This window comes from Bacillus rossius, chromosome 10, assembly GCF_032445375.1.
Source record: "Bacillus rossius redtenbacheri isolate Brsri chromosome 10, Brsri_v3, whole genome shotgun sequence".
Lineage (NCBI taxonomy): Eukaryota > Metazoa > Arthropoda > Insecta > Phasmatodea > Bacillidae > Bacillus > Bacillus rossius.
Genome location: NC_086337.1, coordinates 28,092,473 through 28,106,451, shown reverse-complemented (window position 1 = coordinate 28,106,451; position 13,979 = coordinate 28,092,473). Strand labels below are relative to the sequence as shown.

Below are 13,979 nucleotides of genomic sequence, written 5' to 3'. Positions count from 1 at the left end.
TTATATTCGAGAATTTTGAAAATTACTTTCTTGGAAATGTATAGATAAAAATGAGCACGCAATAGTTTATTTTGGAGGCCACATGCTTGGAAAAAAAAAAGTGTGTGTGTACTTTTATGTACGTGCGTGAGAAGTTATACTTCTTTGGCATCATTAAAAAATAGTTTTTAATTGCATGCAAATAATTAATTACAATAAAAGGGCTGGAAAAAGATAGTCAACACAGTCAATAAAGTTCAGTTTAAACTTGAAAAATTAAATAAATAAAATTTAGAGAATAATAAATATGACAATTTGTACTAAATATTATAAGATTCTTAATTTTAAATATTTATTATTGATTATTTAATATTTTAAAAGAAAATAAATAAATTTAATAAATTCAAAAGTGTAATTTAAGTTTATTCATTTTTTAAATATTTATTATTTTCTTTATTTAATATTCACTTTTCAATTTTATCAAAAAGTTTTCATTAAATTTGTTCACTTATTTCTATAAATATTTATTATTTATTTAATTTAATTATAAATATTAATATTTTAATTTCTATCAATAAATAATACATACATATGGATAGTTAACCTCAATTATATTGGTGCACTTGAAAAAGTATACATATAAGCACAATTTTTTTTTTACTAATATTTACGAATAGTAAATAATATTAATCAAATAAATAATATTAATCAAAATATTCAATTTAAATCACTACTGAATATAATTTGTTAGCACATATATAATTCGCACTTGTATGAAACTAAAACACGTGTTGTGTATGTAGATACTAGAAACACGTGGATAAATATTATAAATATAAAAACCGTGATCAGAGGCGACGAGCGTGCCAACATGCGCGACTAATAGAGGTTCTATTTCTATTTTTTTCGAGACTTAAGCGGTTTAGCGGGCAGCTTCAACCTGTTAATTCTGTGTTACAGTGATGCGCAAGATCTTAAAATTTCACTCTCATCATTTTTTCATAATGCACCTAAAGAAGTATAACTTCAAAAACATTTCTTTCATAAGTGCGTGGCTTACAGTTTGAAACCATTAATAATATCAGGGCCTTTCGCAAGCAACATTGTGAGAGCAACTTCCAGTATTTCAGAATGTTCACACACACATCACATCAGTGACCATACTGGACATTCATACATTTCTTTTCAGTCGCTACTTTCACGGATTTGTTCTTGATAATACGTGTTCATCTATGGAATTCTATGTATAAATGAGATATAAACATGATACACCTCAATCGACATTTGAAGTCATTTCAAACATGCTACTACACACATTAAAACATTTTGACAGACTAAAATTTATTAGAGTTATTTATGTGCACACATATTCAAAATAATAATAATAATACACCTTCAGGAGAAAATGTGTCAAGTATAAAATTATTTACAAATACAAATTGGACATTTTAAGAATCAAGTTCTTTACGTGCTAATAAGGATTTCCCCTTTCAATATTTTTGTTAACTATATAATACATCCACACAAATCCAAAACATTAAATTGTAATAGTGCAATAAGAAACTATTTCTTGTAAGTACCACTAGAGGTCATGCATGGTTCAGTCACAAAATACACCCACATGTAACCAGAGCCTGAAGTAAAGCTTAACTCTCTGTGATTTGTCCATCACATGACCTCTGGCCAATCAGAAGGCCCGGAAAGTTCTGTCCGTCTGCTCGTCCATCCATTGAAAGCTTCCCAAGCTGCAACTTTTGACAGACAAACAAATTAAATATAACCTCCTACAAGTTTGCATATTGCCAGCAACTTCTATTATCTTTTAAAGGTTTTTGAACTTAATTTGATGGATGCTTCCATTACATGTTTTTAGCTTGCGTTTTAATCAGGGATAGGCCAAACAAATCCTCAATTTCAATAAAATCCTTGGCCTTCAAAGGATTTCATATCCGAGGAAAAAGTTTTGAAGGAAAATATTAAAAATAACATATATTAAAAAATTCCTTTCGTCACAGCCTACAGACGTAGGTAGATTTCAAAGTACCCATTTCTTCTGGAAATGTTTTGGAAACTGATAAAAACTAATGGAACATTTTAAGAACTTAATGTAAATAACATCCTATATGTTTGCTATTATTAAAAAAAATATTGATTAAACATTTTCTTATATTCCATGCAGCGAAAATATTTTGAATTTTTTTAACTCGATGCATCAAGCATATATAATTTAATTAGCTACATGTTAATTCATGGTACTTATCTTTCTTACAAATTTACTTGTGAAAATGAATATTCATTTCCCCACAAAGGGAACATTAAAACAAATTTTAGAACCTGTTGGCATATTTCTGCACAAAAAAAAATTTGGAAGTAACCATTATGCTGTTAAAATTCTGAATGATCAAAAGAGCATCTTAAAATTTTCAGCAATAATTAAGTAATAAACAAACAAATCATCAAAGTTCAAAAGGCTACAAGTTTTACTTAAAGTTTAAACTGATGGGTCTCTTCGATCTAAGGATGTCTTGGGTGCCACCATATCTATTTATGTACTTGCACCGCGGTTTGGGAAGCAAACTAATAATTGGTAGAGACAACGTACAGGGTTCTTATAAACTCTGTGTGTTCTGAAGCTGTTGAAAAAAAAAAAAGTATACTTCTAGACAATGAGCTTCCTTGATGATAGATCAACCGTAAGTATTGTATGGATTTGGCACTGCACAAACGGTCGCTAAGTTCCCGATATCACTGAGTGTATGTCATATTTTCTTTAAGTGTTTATGTAACACCTCCCCTTACAAAAAAAACTCTCAACTCCAATTGCAGAAGACCCTGGTTCGAACCCCGGTCTAGCCATTTTGATTTCAGTTTGTGATTTGTTGAAATCACGCCACACAAAAGGTGAGATGGCTCCTTAGTACAAACCAAGGCAGATTCTTTCCTCAATACCCCTGAATTATGTTGTTAAGTTAATGACCTCGCTGTACAAGACAAAGCCAGAGTAGAACTAAAACGGCAGCGACCACACCAACACCAGACATGCTGACTTAAGGAAGGAGTTGTCTATTGTGCAGATGTCAGCTGTGCCAAAGGACGGCGTATGGAACACCAGTGGAAACTGTAAGCAAAACTTAATATTCCTATGTGCATGGTAAACCTCTAAACCGTTCTGGAAAATTTTCCTTTTTTCGATTACCAACATTTAAGATATGTTGATAAACGTTATACAATAATTTATCTTCTGCAAATTGGTAGGTACTGTTAAACAATGTTCTTTTGATCCTATCAGTTGGTAGGGTGTAGCATGGATAATAACCAATTCTCAAATATTAAGTGGTCCATTACGTTGTAAAGAAAAACCAAATGTATCTTTAATTAAGTTGTTTGATTTTAAACAAATGTTGATAACATTTAATTGTTGGTTCTTGTGAAGTATAACTTGTCGGAAAATTTTCCCAGAATATTTTCCTTGAAAACTTAACATTTATAGTTAGTCTTTTGAAATTAGATGATTCTTTTTCATAGATCCTGTTTTAAGAGACACTGGAACAAGAAATATTTTTCTTGAACCTGAAATTTTCCAATACTAATGAATATTTTTAAAACTAACCTGTTTTTCTGTGTTGTACATGTCTTCAAGTAAGGTGATATCTTGAATATTAACATTAAAATAATTTTCTGGGCCTTACAGCAAGAAGACTTTTCAACATACTGGTATTTAAAAAGTAAGCAGTACCAAATATTACTTCTTCATTTTCATGAAAGCTCTAAGTTTTGTGTACACCATCACATTTTTTGCATTCAAATTTATACTAAATTAGTTTAGTCCAGAATTTATTGAAGAATCACTATTTTAGTCTAATATGAAGTAAAAATTTAACCAGTCCCATTAAAAATTTAACCAGTCCCATTACTGTAAGATGTACTGAAACTTTGAAATAACCAGAAAAAAAAACATTATGGTGCTTGACAATGCAAATTGCAAAATTAGTAAACAAGTTATAGTGAAAACAAATTTTTATTATTTACTGCAAGAACATCAGGCAAGACTGAAAATAAACCTTTGTGGTTGTAAAAAGACACACTAGACTGACACACAGCTAAGATGAAAAATCATAGTTTTAAGACTGAATTAGCATACATGACACATGACTTGACAATTTCAATAGCTAGAAGCTATCCTATCCACATCCAATTACCCTTACAGCTATTTCTGACATTCACTACCAAGTTTGAACTTCTTCTATTTGACAGACAACTATCTTGTTTCTTTACGTAAATAAGACAAACATATGCACAAAATATAACAGCTCATATTCACCTATATCACATAAGGAAAATATTACATTATAACAACACACACTGTAAAGCTATTGAACGATGATAAAGCTTCTTGTGAACTGGCGACAGTCGCAAAGTTTGTAGATCGCAAGGCTGTGTTGCCTTGGTTCAAGTTACCCAAATAACCTGCTTCGCATAATGCAACTAACCACCGACTTTGTACTGTCCACTCGTACAGGAATGGTGCATTCATGCATCTTGCACAGGATTTTCCATGTTCTCCGTACATACTTATAATAAACAGTCTTAAAAAAAAATGGAAAAAAAAAAAACAGAATAGAGCTCAAATATCACAGGTGACAGTTCAGAACACTAATCAAAGCTATGCATATCCTAAATACAATACCAGTCTTTTACTGCGACAACCCAAACAAAGCACAGATACAAAGCTGGGATGTAATTACAGGAAGGGGGGATATATCCTCCTCCCCCAAAATCCTTAATATCTATAAAAATCTAACATTCCTACCAAAAAAAAAAGGAAAGAAATTGAAAGCCAAACAAGTGGGCAAAGTGGTTTTATCCCCCCCCCCCCCCCCAGGCAAATGAAATTCTACACACTACTGGTTACTGGAAAGAAAGCTGTTTATTCCAGGGTTAAATGTTGCAATTCACTCCCATTCTATTAATGAATTTCAATTTTTTTTTACTTCAAAAGAATTAATAATTTAACAGGATTAAAATTTTCAAATTCATGGCACCAACCAAAAATATTTTACCTTGTGAGCTAGTCACTGCCAAAAGCCAATGAAGTTACTAAAAAATAACAATAAAAATAGCACTTAATTACTTATTATAATTAGCTAAAACCACATCAAACTGACACTGCAAGTAATGGCTCAAACATAAACAGATGCATGAGAGCGACAACTCCACGGAATAGCGATGCCAAACTGAGAACGTGCGCAAGTGTGTGAGCGTGTATGTAGTGCAGTAACGCTGTACATACAGACACACAAGATGACAAATCTTCGAATGAACACACATTTGATTAGTTTAATTCAAACTTGTGTGCATGAAAAATTTACTACGTAGTTCATTATTGATTATTATAGGGGACGTGAGGAAATTGTAACAAAATGCAAGAAACTGCAAAATTATAGACTGTACAAAAAAGGGTATTACTGATTAACATCTTCAGTCGATGTATGCATCAAATCCACTAACTATAATCATAACCATTATGTAGTACTGGATTTTTATTGATTAAAAAAAATGTATCACCTATAGATAATTATACATGAAAACTTTAAGGGCAGTATTCCAAGATGTTCAGGTAAGGCAGCGAATAAGCACTGCCTTGTTGGGAAACAACCGTAACCTAATTCATGGGCCGTATTCCAAAACATGTTTAATTCATAGTAAAAATCGCAGGCTTTTGCACCCTTTGTATGGAGTTGCCTGGCTTCTGGGTTGTAGCCGCACTAAGGGCAAAGATATCGATGTTTTGGTCGACATTGCAGTTGCCATCATCAGGGAGCAGTTACCTAACGGTATATTAACACGCACAAGTTCTTTCACAATGAAACTTGTAGACAGAAACACATGCACGCACGCATGCTTAAAATCTCCACAATGTTCAATCGAGGATTATAACTTGGGCCTTTCAAGTATCTGACCTGAAGTTTACAAGTGTTCCATGCTGTGCTGTGGTACTCCGAGTGAGGGTATGCGATTCTTCTTCTCCCCTTGCCATCACTTCCTCCTCTTCATCTTCTCTTGCTACTTGAATGAGGTCTTCTGGCCTGGCATTCTTGATGGTGGAATTAGATACACGAATACCAAATTTCAGATGTTTAAGATAACACTTCAAATTAAAATGACTTGGCAACAGAACAAACCTACAAACTCTAGGTGCTATACTAGGTGAAGTGCTAGTAAAAAAAGGAAGGGGAAAAAATAATTAAAGACTGACAAAAATAATTGGGTACAAATATGAACCTAGTGACATCAACTAAAAAGTTAAGAAAAATTTGTCAAATATAGAAAGCAATGTATTTATTGCAGGGTGTTAACCAATTTAAAAACTTTTACAAAATTTAAACCTAATACAAAATAGTTCCACGATTTACAGATACGTGCCAATTTTTGTGTTAGAAAACATGAACATTTGCAGAGATAATTTCCACATGATTTATGAGGACAGTCTCCAACTATTTATTTTTAATCTACAACTATAAACAGAAGTTAGGCATTAAAACTAAATGCCAGTTAGCCAAATGTTAATGGAAATTAAAGTTTTGTGAATTCCAGCAACATTACTGTTTTTTATCCCAGGATTTTTTCTTGACTCTTGTTACCAGCCCTTCAGTTTCTTTACTCTTTCGTGACCTGTGACCGTAGACACCCTGGTATTGTAAACTATGTTGAATACATTCAATTTTACTAATAATTAAATGTCTCATGAAAATTTGAGAGCAAATTGATCACACATGAATGATCATACATGGTATATTTCACAGTTCTCAAATTATAATTTCACACAGCTACCACATAGACATGGACTGCAACGATTTCTTACAATTTGAAGCCACAAATATAAGTTGTGGGTTGATTTCCAACTTTTATAGACACTGATGCAGATTTTTAAACGTATTTATTTTTTTCTCAATTCTTCAAACACGAAACCATAGTGTTGTCACTATTCTGCCCGTCATAAGTGTGATGGATGGGAATTTCACAGATTTTATATTGCTTTGACCTAAAAATTCAATAGAATGTTGGAGAACCTTATTTTCAAAGAAAAAATAAAATATTTTTCTACCTAAATATGCAAGATACCATAAATATGAATGTATTAAAAAAAATAATTAAAAGATAAAATAATGGAAAATAATAGTTCAAAACATGACAATGTCCACTACAGGACATATTCTACATTAAACTGTAAACTAAAACAGTTTGCAATTTTAAGCATTAACCTTTAAGTATGGCATGGGAAACTGTAATTGTGAATGTAGCCTGCACTTGCCTGATTATATTAGGGAAATTCCTACAGATGTTTGTTTATTAATTTATTCATTCCCTGCCAAATTCAGCCTTTGGACTGTTTGACAATTACAGAGATAGAAATGACCTAGGTCCAAAACAAAATAGATCCCTGAGCGAATAATTTAATTGTCTCACATTTAAGTTTATCACATGTTTAAGGTAAGCATATTTTATAGTATTTTTGAGGTTTGTTACATTAGAGGTAGCTTTACCTATATTTGAGGTACTCTTACTGTACACGTGCGGCCTAGTTAAGGGAGTCAAGTGGACTTGGCAGTTATGTATGTACTTATATCACAATCGGAATAGGGAAAATTCCTTTCTTCTCTCTAAATCCATTGAAATTTCTGGTAATTTTTAAGAATCAGGCCGCAATATTTTCTGGTGTTTGCAGAAAACAGAATCTGAGAAAAATGCATCTCAAGAGAGAGTAATGCTAAGAGCAGTAATAACCAGACACCCTACACAATTTGTAGCAGTAATGTCAGAGTACCTCTATGTTTGAGGCCTGCTGTAGTGGCAAGTTGTTTGCCTGCTGAAGTTGTTCGGTTCTGTGATTTCGTAGGCCCACTGGCCTAGACGTGTGTGCACACATGGTATGAATGTTGTAACATTCTGTAAAATTGTTAAAACAATTTCGTTTAAAAAGATATGCACTGTTATAAAACTTAGTAGGTATTTAACATCAATGAATGCTAAAAGATGGCTTGCAACGGATTGAAATTAGTGATGGAAATAACAGACAAAAATGGTAGCATAACGTGCATAGTATCATCATATAAGACATTTAAATATTAGGTAAAGTTCTGTATTAAGATGGAAAGATGCCAAAAATTATCGGACACAGTGTGAATAAATCCCAACTTTCCATAAAGACAAGTACCGTATTTACTCGCATATAGGTCGCGGCAATTTTACCACATTTGATGGGGAAAAAATGAAGTGCGACCTATATGTGAAGAAAATTTTTTTTTTTTAATTTTTGAGGTTTTTTTTTTTTGCAATATTTTGCTTTAAAATTCGAAAAAGAAGTTTATATAGATATAGGCAAATTTATTTACAACGTACACATACAGCGAAACCCCTTATTTACTTTACCGTTATTTACGTTTTCCCGTTATTTGCACTATATTCTTCAGGTCCCGTTTAGTTCCCACTTAGTCCAATACAATACTTTCACGCAAATTACGACTCAAAAATCGAATCCATCCCGCTATTTACGTCACGTAACAACCATAAACAACCAGAAAATACCGTGGGTACTTTAAGAGTAGATAAGATTAGCTAGTAGGCCTAAAAACATCTTGAAAAACGTAACGTTATTAGTCGGCAATGAACATTTTAAATCGCAAAATATACATATTTTATAACATGAACAGTTGCTTTTATTTCTAAACATGTAATAATTTCAGCCTAGGCGTGTAAAAGTCCGAGTAATAATAGCAGGAGACAATCTAAAATGCACGAGGTAAAAACGTAAACTCACGAATGTATAAATGTGACTGCTTATAAGTTCTGATACTGTATTTATGTCACAACTTAGCCGAAATACTGGTACGAGATATAAACTTCACAAGATAAAATGAGCGGAGTCTTGGTATATGTTTTATACGTATTTTATAATTTCGGAAGTATTGTACAGTTGACAAATATTTTTTAAAATAATTTATTTCTGGGGATCTTAATTAATTAATTATTGGTATCAAGACATCAAGATGGACGTAAACTTGAACATGTCACGGCAGCGAGAAAACTGGTGCGTATACCAATAAACTGGTATTAGAACTGGACAAAATTGGTACACGGGAGGTGGAGCTTATATTTTTTTCCGCTAAGCTCGCATCTATTGGCTGGTTGCTGATGCAAGGTCACGAGTCTGGGCAGAGCGTTGAGTGAGTTATACTGCGCATGCGCAGCTTAGTGAACAAAGAGAGCCAGCAGGCGCGTCGTAACAGCAGCTGGCCAGCTGATCGAGTACAATGACCTTTCTCAGCGCACAGCGCACGGCGCGGTAATGAATTACCGGTGCGACCTATATGGGGGGAATCTTAAATACCAAATTCAAGACCTCAAATTATGGGTGCGACCTATCTGCGATGGCGACTTATATGCGAGTAAATACGGTATTCAAATAAGCTGTATAATGCAGTTTTTAAAACTCCAAGGTATTAAATTATACAAGCAAAATACTAAAACTGAATTTCAAAATAAAATTTACACATACCTATATACCTATATATAATTGCTGACAGTTTATATTAGTGACCATCTTATATTCTTTACAGAAGAATATAATTGACACGTAACTAGTACAGTAGTTTCATATAAACTAAATGAACATTAGTTAGGCTCAAAAATAATAATTTGTATTACTTGACAAATTTCATTTCACTCATTACAATAACTAATTAAAATTGCCAATGCATTTTTTTAACATTTGCAAAACTCTACACAAACGTTTTTAACACATAACACATAAGCAATAACACCAAGTACCTTTTTCGTACTGTTTGTAATGTAGAAATGTTTTTCTATTTGCAATGCCCAATGCAATTTTTGTTTAAAGTGATATTGTGAAAGGTGGCAAAGTCATGTGAAAGTAAAACAGCAGAAGGCTGAATCTATTAGGTCTGTGCAAATTAAATATCAGTTTTTATTTAGTTAAAATTGAATTACAAGACAAATATCAAAATATTCTTGAATACAAATATCAAATTTAAAAACTTTATTCGTTATCCCCACACTTATTAAAATTTTAAAAAAATTAAACACAAAATTATTTCCTCCATATAAGTATGTAACATACTTGTGATACTTCTGTGAAGTATTTTTTGTTTCTTCAGTACCTATAACAATTTTTAATTTTGTCAAGTTAAATGGGTTAAAATAATATGGATTCAAAAACAATTCTACTAACTAAAGCAACCATTCTGAAACTAATCTACAGCAAAAATTAAAATACCTTATAGTATAGATAGTAGATACATGTGATGTAGCTATTATTATTTTCATACAAAAAATTACACAGGTAAATAAGTATGTTCATTTGGCTCTTGGCAGTAAGTTCATCGCAGACATCTGTAGACAGACTCCTAGACTCAAAAACTTCATGAAAGTTTATTGCACATGTAAAAAAATCACATTTATTGTCCCATTCTTACAGTGAAAGATAACATAAAGACAAAAGGCTCACAATAGCAATATCCTAACAGTGTAAAATTACTGCATTTTAGTTAGATCTGGCTGGGAAATATAATTTGTTATTATAAGACAATCACTAAAGAATTTTCACAATTACGTATATTCATTTCTGACCATTTCCTCAAGTGACAATGATTGGAGTAGTAGACCCAGAGGTATCTGTGACGGTTACAGGTTATTTGAAACAGTTTAATGCAAAGAAAACTATGTTGGAGTACTACACATCTTAAGCCCAAACTACAGCACACTGCCATTATCATTTTATTGAACTCACGCCACTGACTGGGAGAATGGGTGAAAAGTGACTTATAAGTTTTGCTAGATGAGCTAACGGTGTGTCTGTTCAAAAAGATTTACATCGCAGTATCTAATCTTCAGCCGAATGCTCATTTTTTACCTTACAGATTAAAGTGTTGTCAGTCATAAAATATGAATGATCGCCTGCATTCATAGTTCAATGGTGGTGAAAAAACTATTGGACAAAGAAAATAAAAGTATACGAGACATGAAAATTAGCAACAGTTGAAGGTGGGCAGTAAATAGTTTTTAAAACTACATATTGAAATATTATTACAACTAAACTGTTGGTAAGACAAAAATTTGGGGTAAAAACAATTCAGCGGTAAGAAAAACAAAATTTCTGAAGCCTTAATCAGAACACTCTACTCAAGGACAAAAACAATAAAAAATACCTGTATTTGAAAATTAATAAGTATCAAGTGCAAAATATAATAAAACACGTAGACAAAAAAATTACAAATTAACAGTTTTTTGACATGACATAATGCCTTTCGTCCAATTTAAAAAAACAAAACTCTCCCTCTTAAACGGATACACTTGCAGAAAATTTTTCACAAATATTATGGTGACTAATGCATTCACTACACTTAATACCTATCCACACAAAGCACTAGTACCGATGTATAGTGTCAATGTGGCTAAAAGTAACATTAAAGCTAGTTAACACAGTGAAGACTACAAATAATTAGCTAAACTAAAACAAAAAAATTATAATAATAAACATACAAACTTGTGTAAACCAACTTTCCCCCGAAAAAATAAAAAAAAAGTTTACGATACTAAAGGAATAGGAAATTTTCACTCTTTCCTCTCAGTTGCATTCTTCATGCATGCACATCAGAATTAACCAATTTATGGGGAAAAAAAATTAAGACAGTTTCCTGACTAGAAAGGGTCGATGCCGATTCAGATTACGGATTATTATGAGTCAGCACATGACTTTTGTCTACGGCCAATATCAGCAACATTCTGCCTACCATTAGATCTGATAACTTTCATTGGTTTGCTCTGCTGAATGTCACTTTAAAAAAAATTAAAATTAAAAAAAAAAAAAAAACCTAGGTTGTTACAATATTTATTAGTATCAGTGACAGTAGAACAGTGAGTATCATATTAATCTGCCTTACAATATGAATCAGCACCTTATTTTCCATAATGCCCTATAATATGTACTGCTATTGATGTTTTTGATGCAAGATGAACAGAGAGGGTTGTCTGCTGTGCAGTTGATGCTGTAGATGTTACCTTAAAGAGACTATTTTCTACTGTGACAAGTGGATTCTCAGGGTATGTATTAGGTTCTTCACTTATCTCCTCCTTCCCCCCACCATCCTTAACTGTTTTTTTAAGGATGAGCCAATTAAATCCTCAAATGACATAAAATCTTTAGTATCTGTAAGATTTGAGATTCGAGGAAAAATATTTGAAGTAAAACAATGAAGGAAATGTATAAATTCAAAAAATTCAACACTGATAACTCTGAAGTTTACTTGTTTATTGGTTTTTTTAGTACCCATCTTATAACTGTTCTCCAAGATATTATACTACAGTATTAATATGCACTTATATAAATAAAATTATGATATCTAATGATTCAGGAGACTTAAGATTCTAAAACAAAAATTTAAAGGCATCAATGTTCCAAGACACTAGTTAAAATTTTAATTTCTTGTTTATTTGTTACCCTTTAGTCATAGATTCTGATCTGAACGATAGAGTCATTACTCTTCGTAAGTCAAATTCAAGATTTGGATTCAATTAAATTGGGGCATCCACCCATCACGATTATTGGTAATTTGTATTGTGTCCGCAATACATCAAAATGCTACCAAAAGTTCAGATAAATGAACATTCAAACTTCCGGATAAGGAAAAGCACTAATCGGCTTAGAAAAATTGACCAACAGCAAGCAACAATATGCATCTGCACATTTGTCAAAATAGATGAGATTGGTACAGCCCTAATTCTGACTATGAGGCTACACAGTTTCTTCATCTAATGAATGCAAGCAGCACAAAACTTGTCATGATTGTTCTTAGGTAAGACAAACATGATCAAAAGATTTCACTCTCCATGAATCAGTGTTAATATAATATGAATATGTTTTCAGAGGGTTAAGCTCCTAAAATTATCTTACCTGGTTTTTGTTTTCTTAAGCTTATCTATGACAAACAAATCCAAACCATATCTTGGTTACAGTTAATAAGAACCCCAAACAGAGAATTAGCTGATACACAATCTCAGTTCGTATTTCAGTGACAAACATTTATTCATTTCAGATACTAACTCATCTTAGAACAAACAGGACACATTACATCGAGTTCTAACCAATGTATTCAGCTCCCCACTAACTACAATGTGCTTAGATGCATAAAAAATCAACATCAAACTTCACTAATAATTCTGGTGTACAGTTTCCTCTGCTAGACATAGTTGGTGTGAAAACCTAATTTCAAAAACAAGCACAAAAAAAAACAGAGTAAATATGAATAACATTAATTGAAAAAAAGAAATTGGAAAACAATTAAACGTATCTTTGTTGCTGTTGACGATAAACCAAATTATTTTAAATTCTTTGAAAAACTGTGTACGTATTTTCAGAAAAACCTTGGCATTCAATTCACTAACATTTGAGTATGTAAATCAGCAAGAACCACACAGCGGTTAAACGTTGAACTCACTTTCCAGATGATCTGGGTTTGAATCCTGGCCTCACCATCACGATTCTGTTTCGCCACGGTTCCTCCAAAACACTCCCTTTTCCCTGGCTGGCACGGTGTGTCCGTCTCCAACCACCTCGCTGTCCACAAGGCACGGAATAAAAAAAAACGGTAAATCATTATTTAACTTAACATACCAGTACTGAAGTTGAATGTTTTAGAACACTTCCCTTCCCTTCCCTTCCCTTCCCGTAAAGTAAATAGCAAATTGCATGATTATATTCTTGGCCTGCGAGAGAAAAATTCTTTAGACATTATTTGTATGAAGTTCATGAAATGTAAAGCAAATTAGTGCAAAAAATAAACACACCTCAGGGCTGGAAAAAAAATTAACTGGCAGTTAAGAACTTAAAGAGCAGAAGCCTGTTAAAGGTTTTAAGTGTATGCAAGATGTCACTGAAAACACAGCTAAAACATTTTTTTTTTTTTACTAATTCAAAATAAATA

At 32.4% G+C, this 13,979-nt stretch overlaps 1 protein-coding gene across 1 annotated transcript in view; it reads right to left on the bottom strand.

Annotated features, from left to right (window-relative positions):
- Positions 1-1,303: 1,303 nt before the first annotated feature.
- LOC134535894 (INO80 complex subunit D-like) overlaps positions 1,304-13,979 on the bottom strand; it is a 77,371-nt gene continuing 64,695 nt past the window's right edge. Inside the window, exon 12 of the mRNA XM_063375247.1 lies at positions 1,304-13,612. Within this exon, the coding sequence (XP_063231317.1) occupies positions 13,531-13,612 (82 nt within the window). The 3' untranslated portion in view covers positions 1,304-13,530. The remainder of the gene's footprint in view (positions 13,613-13,979) is intronic.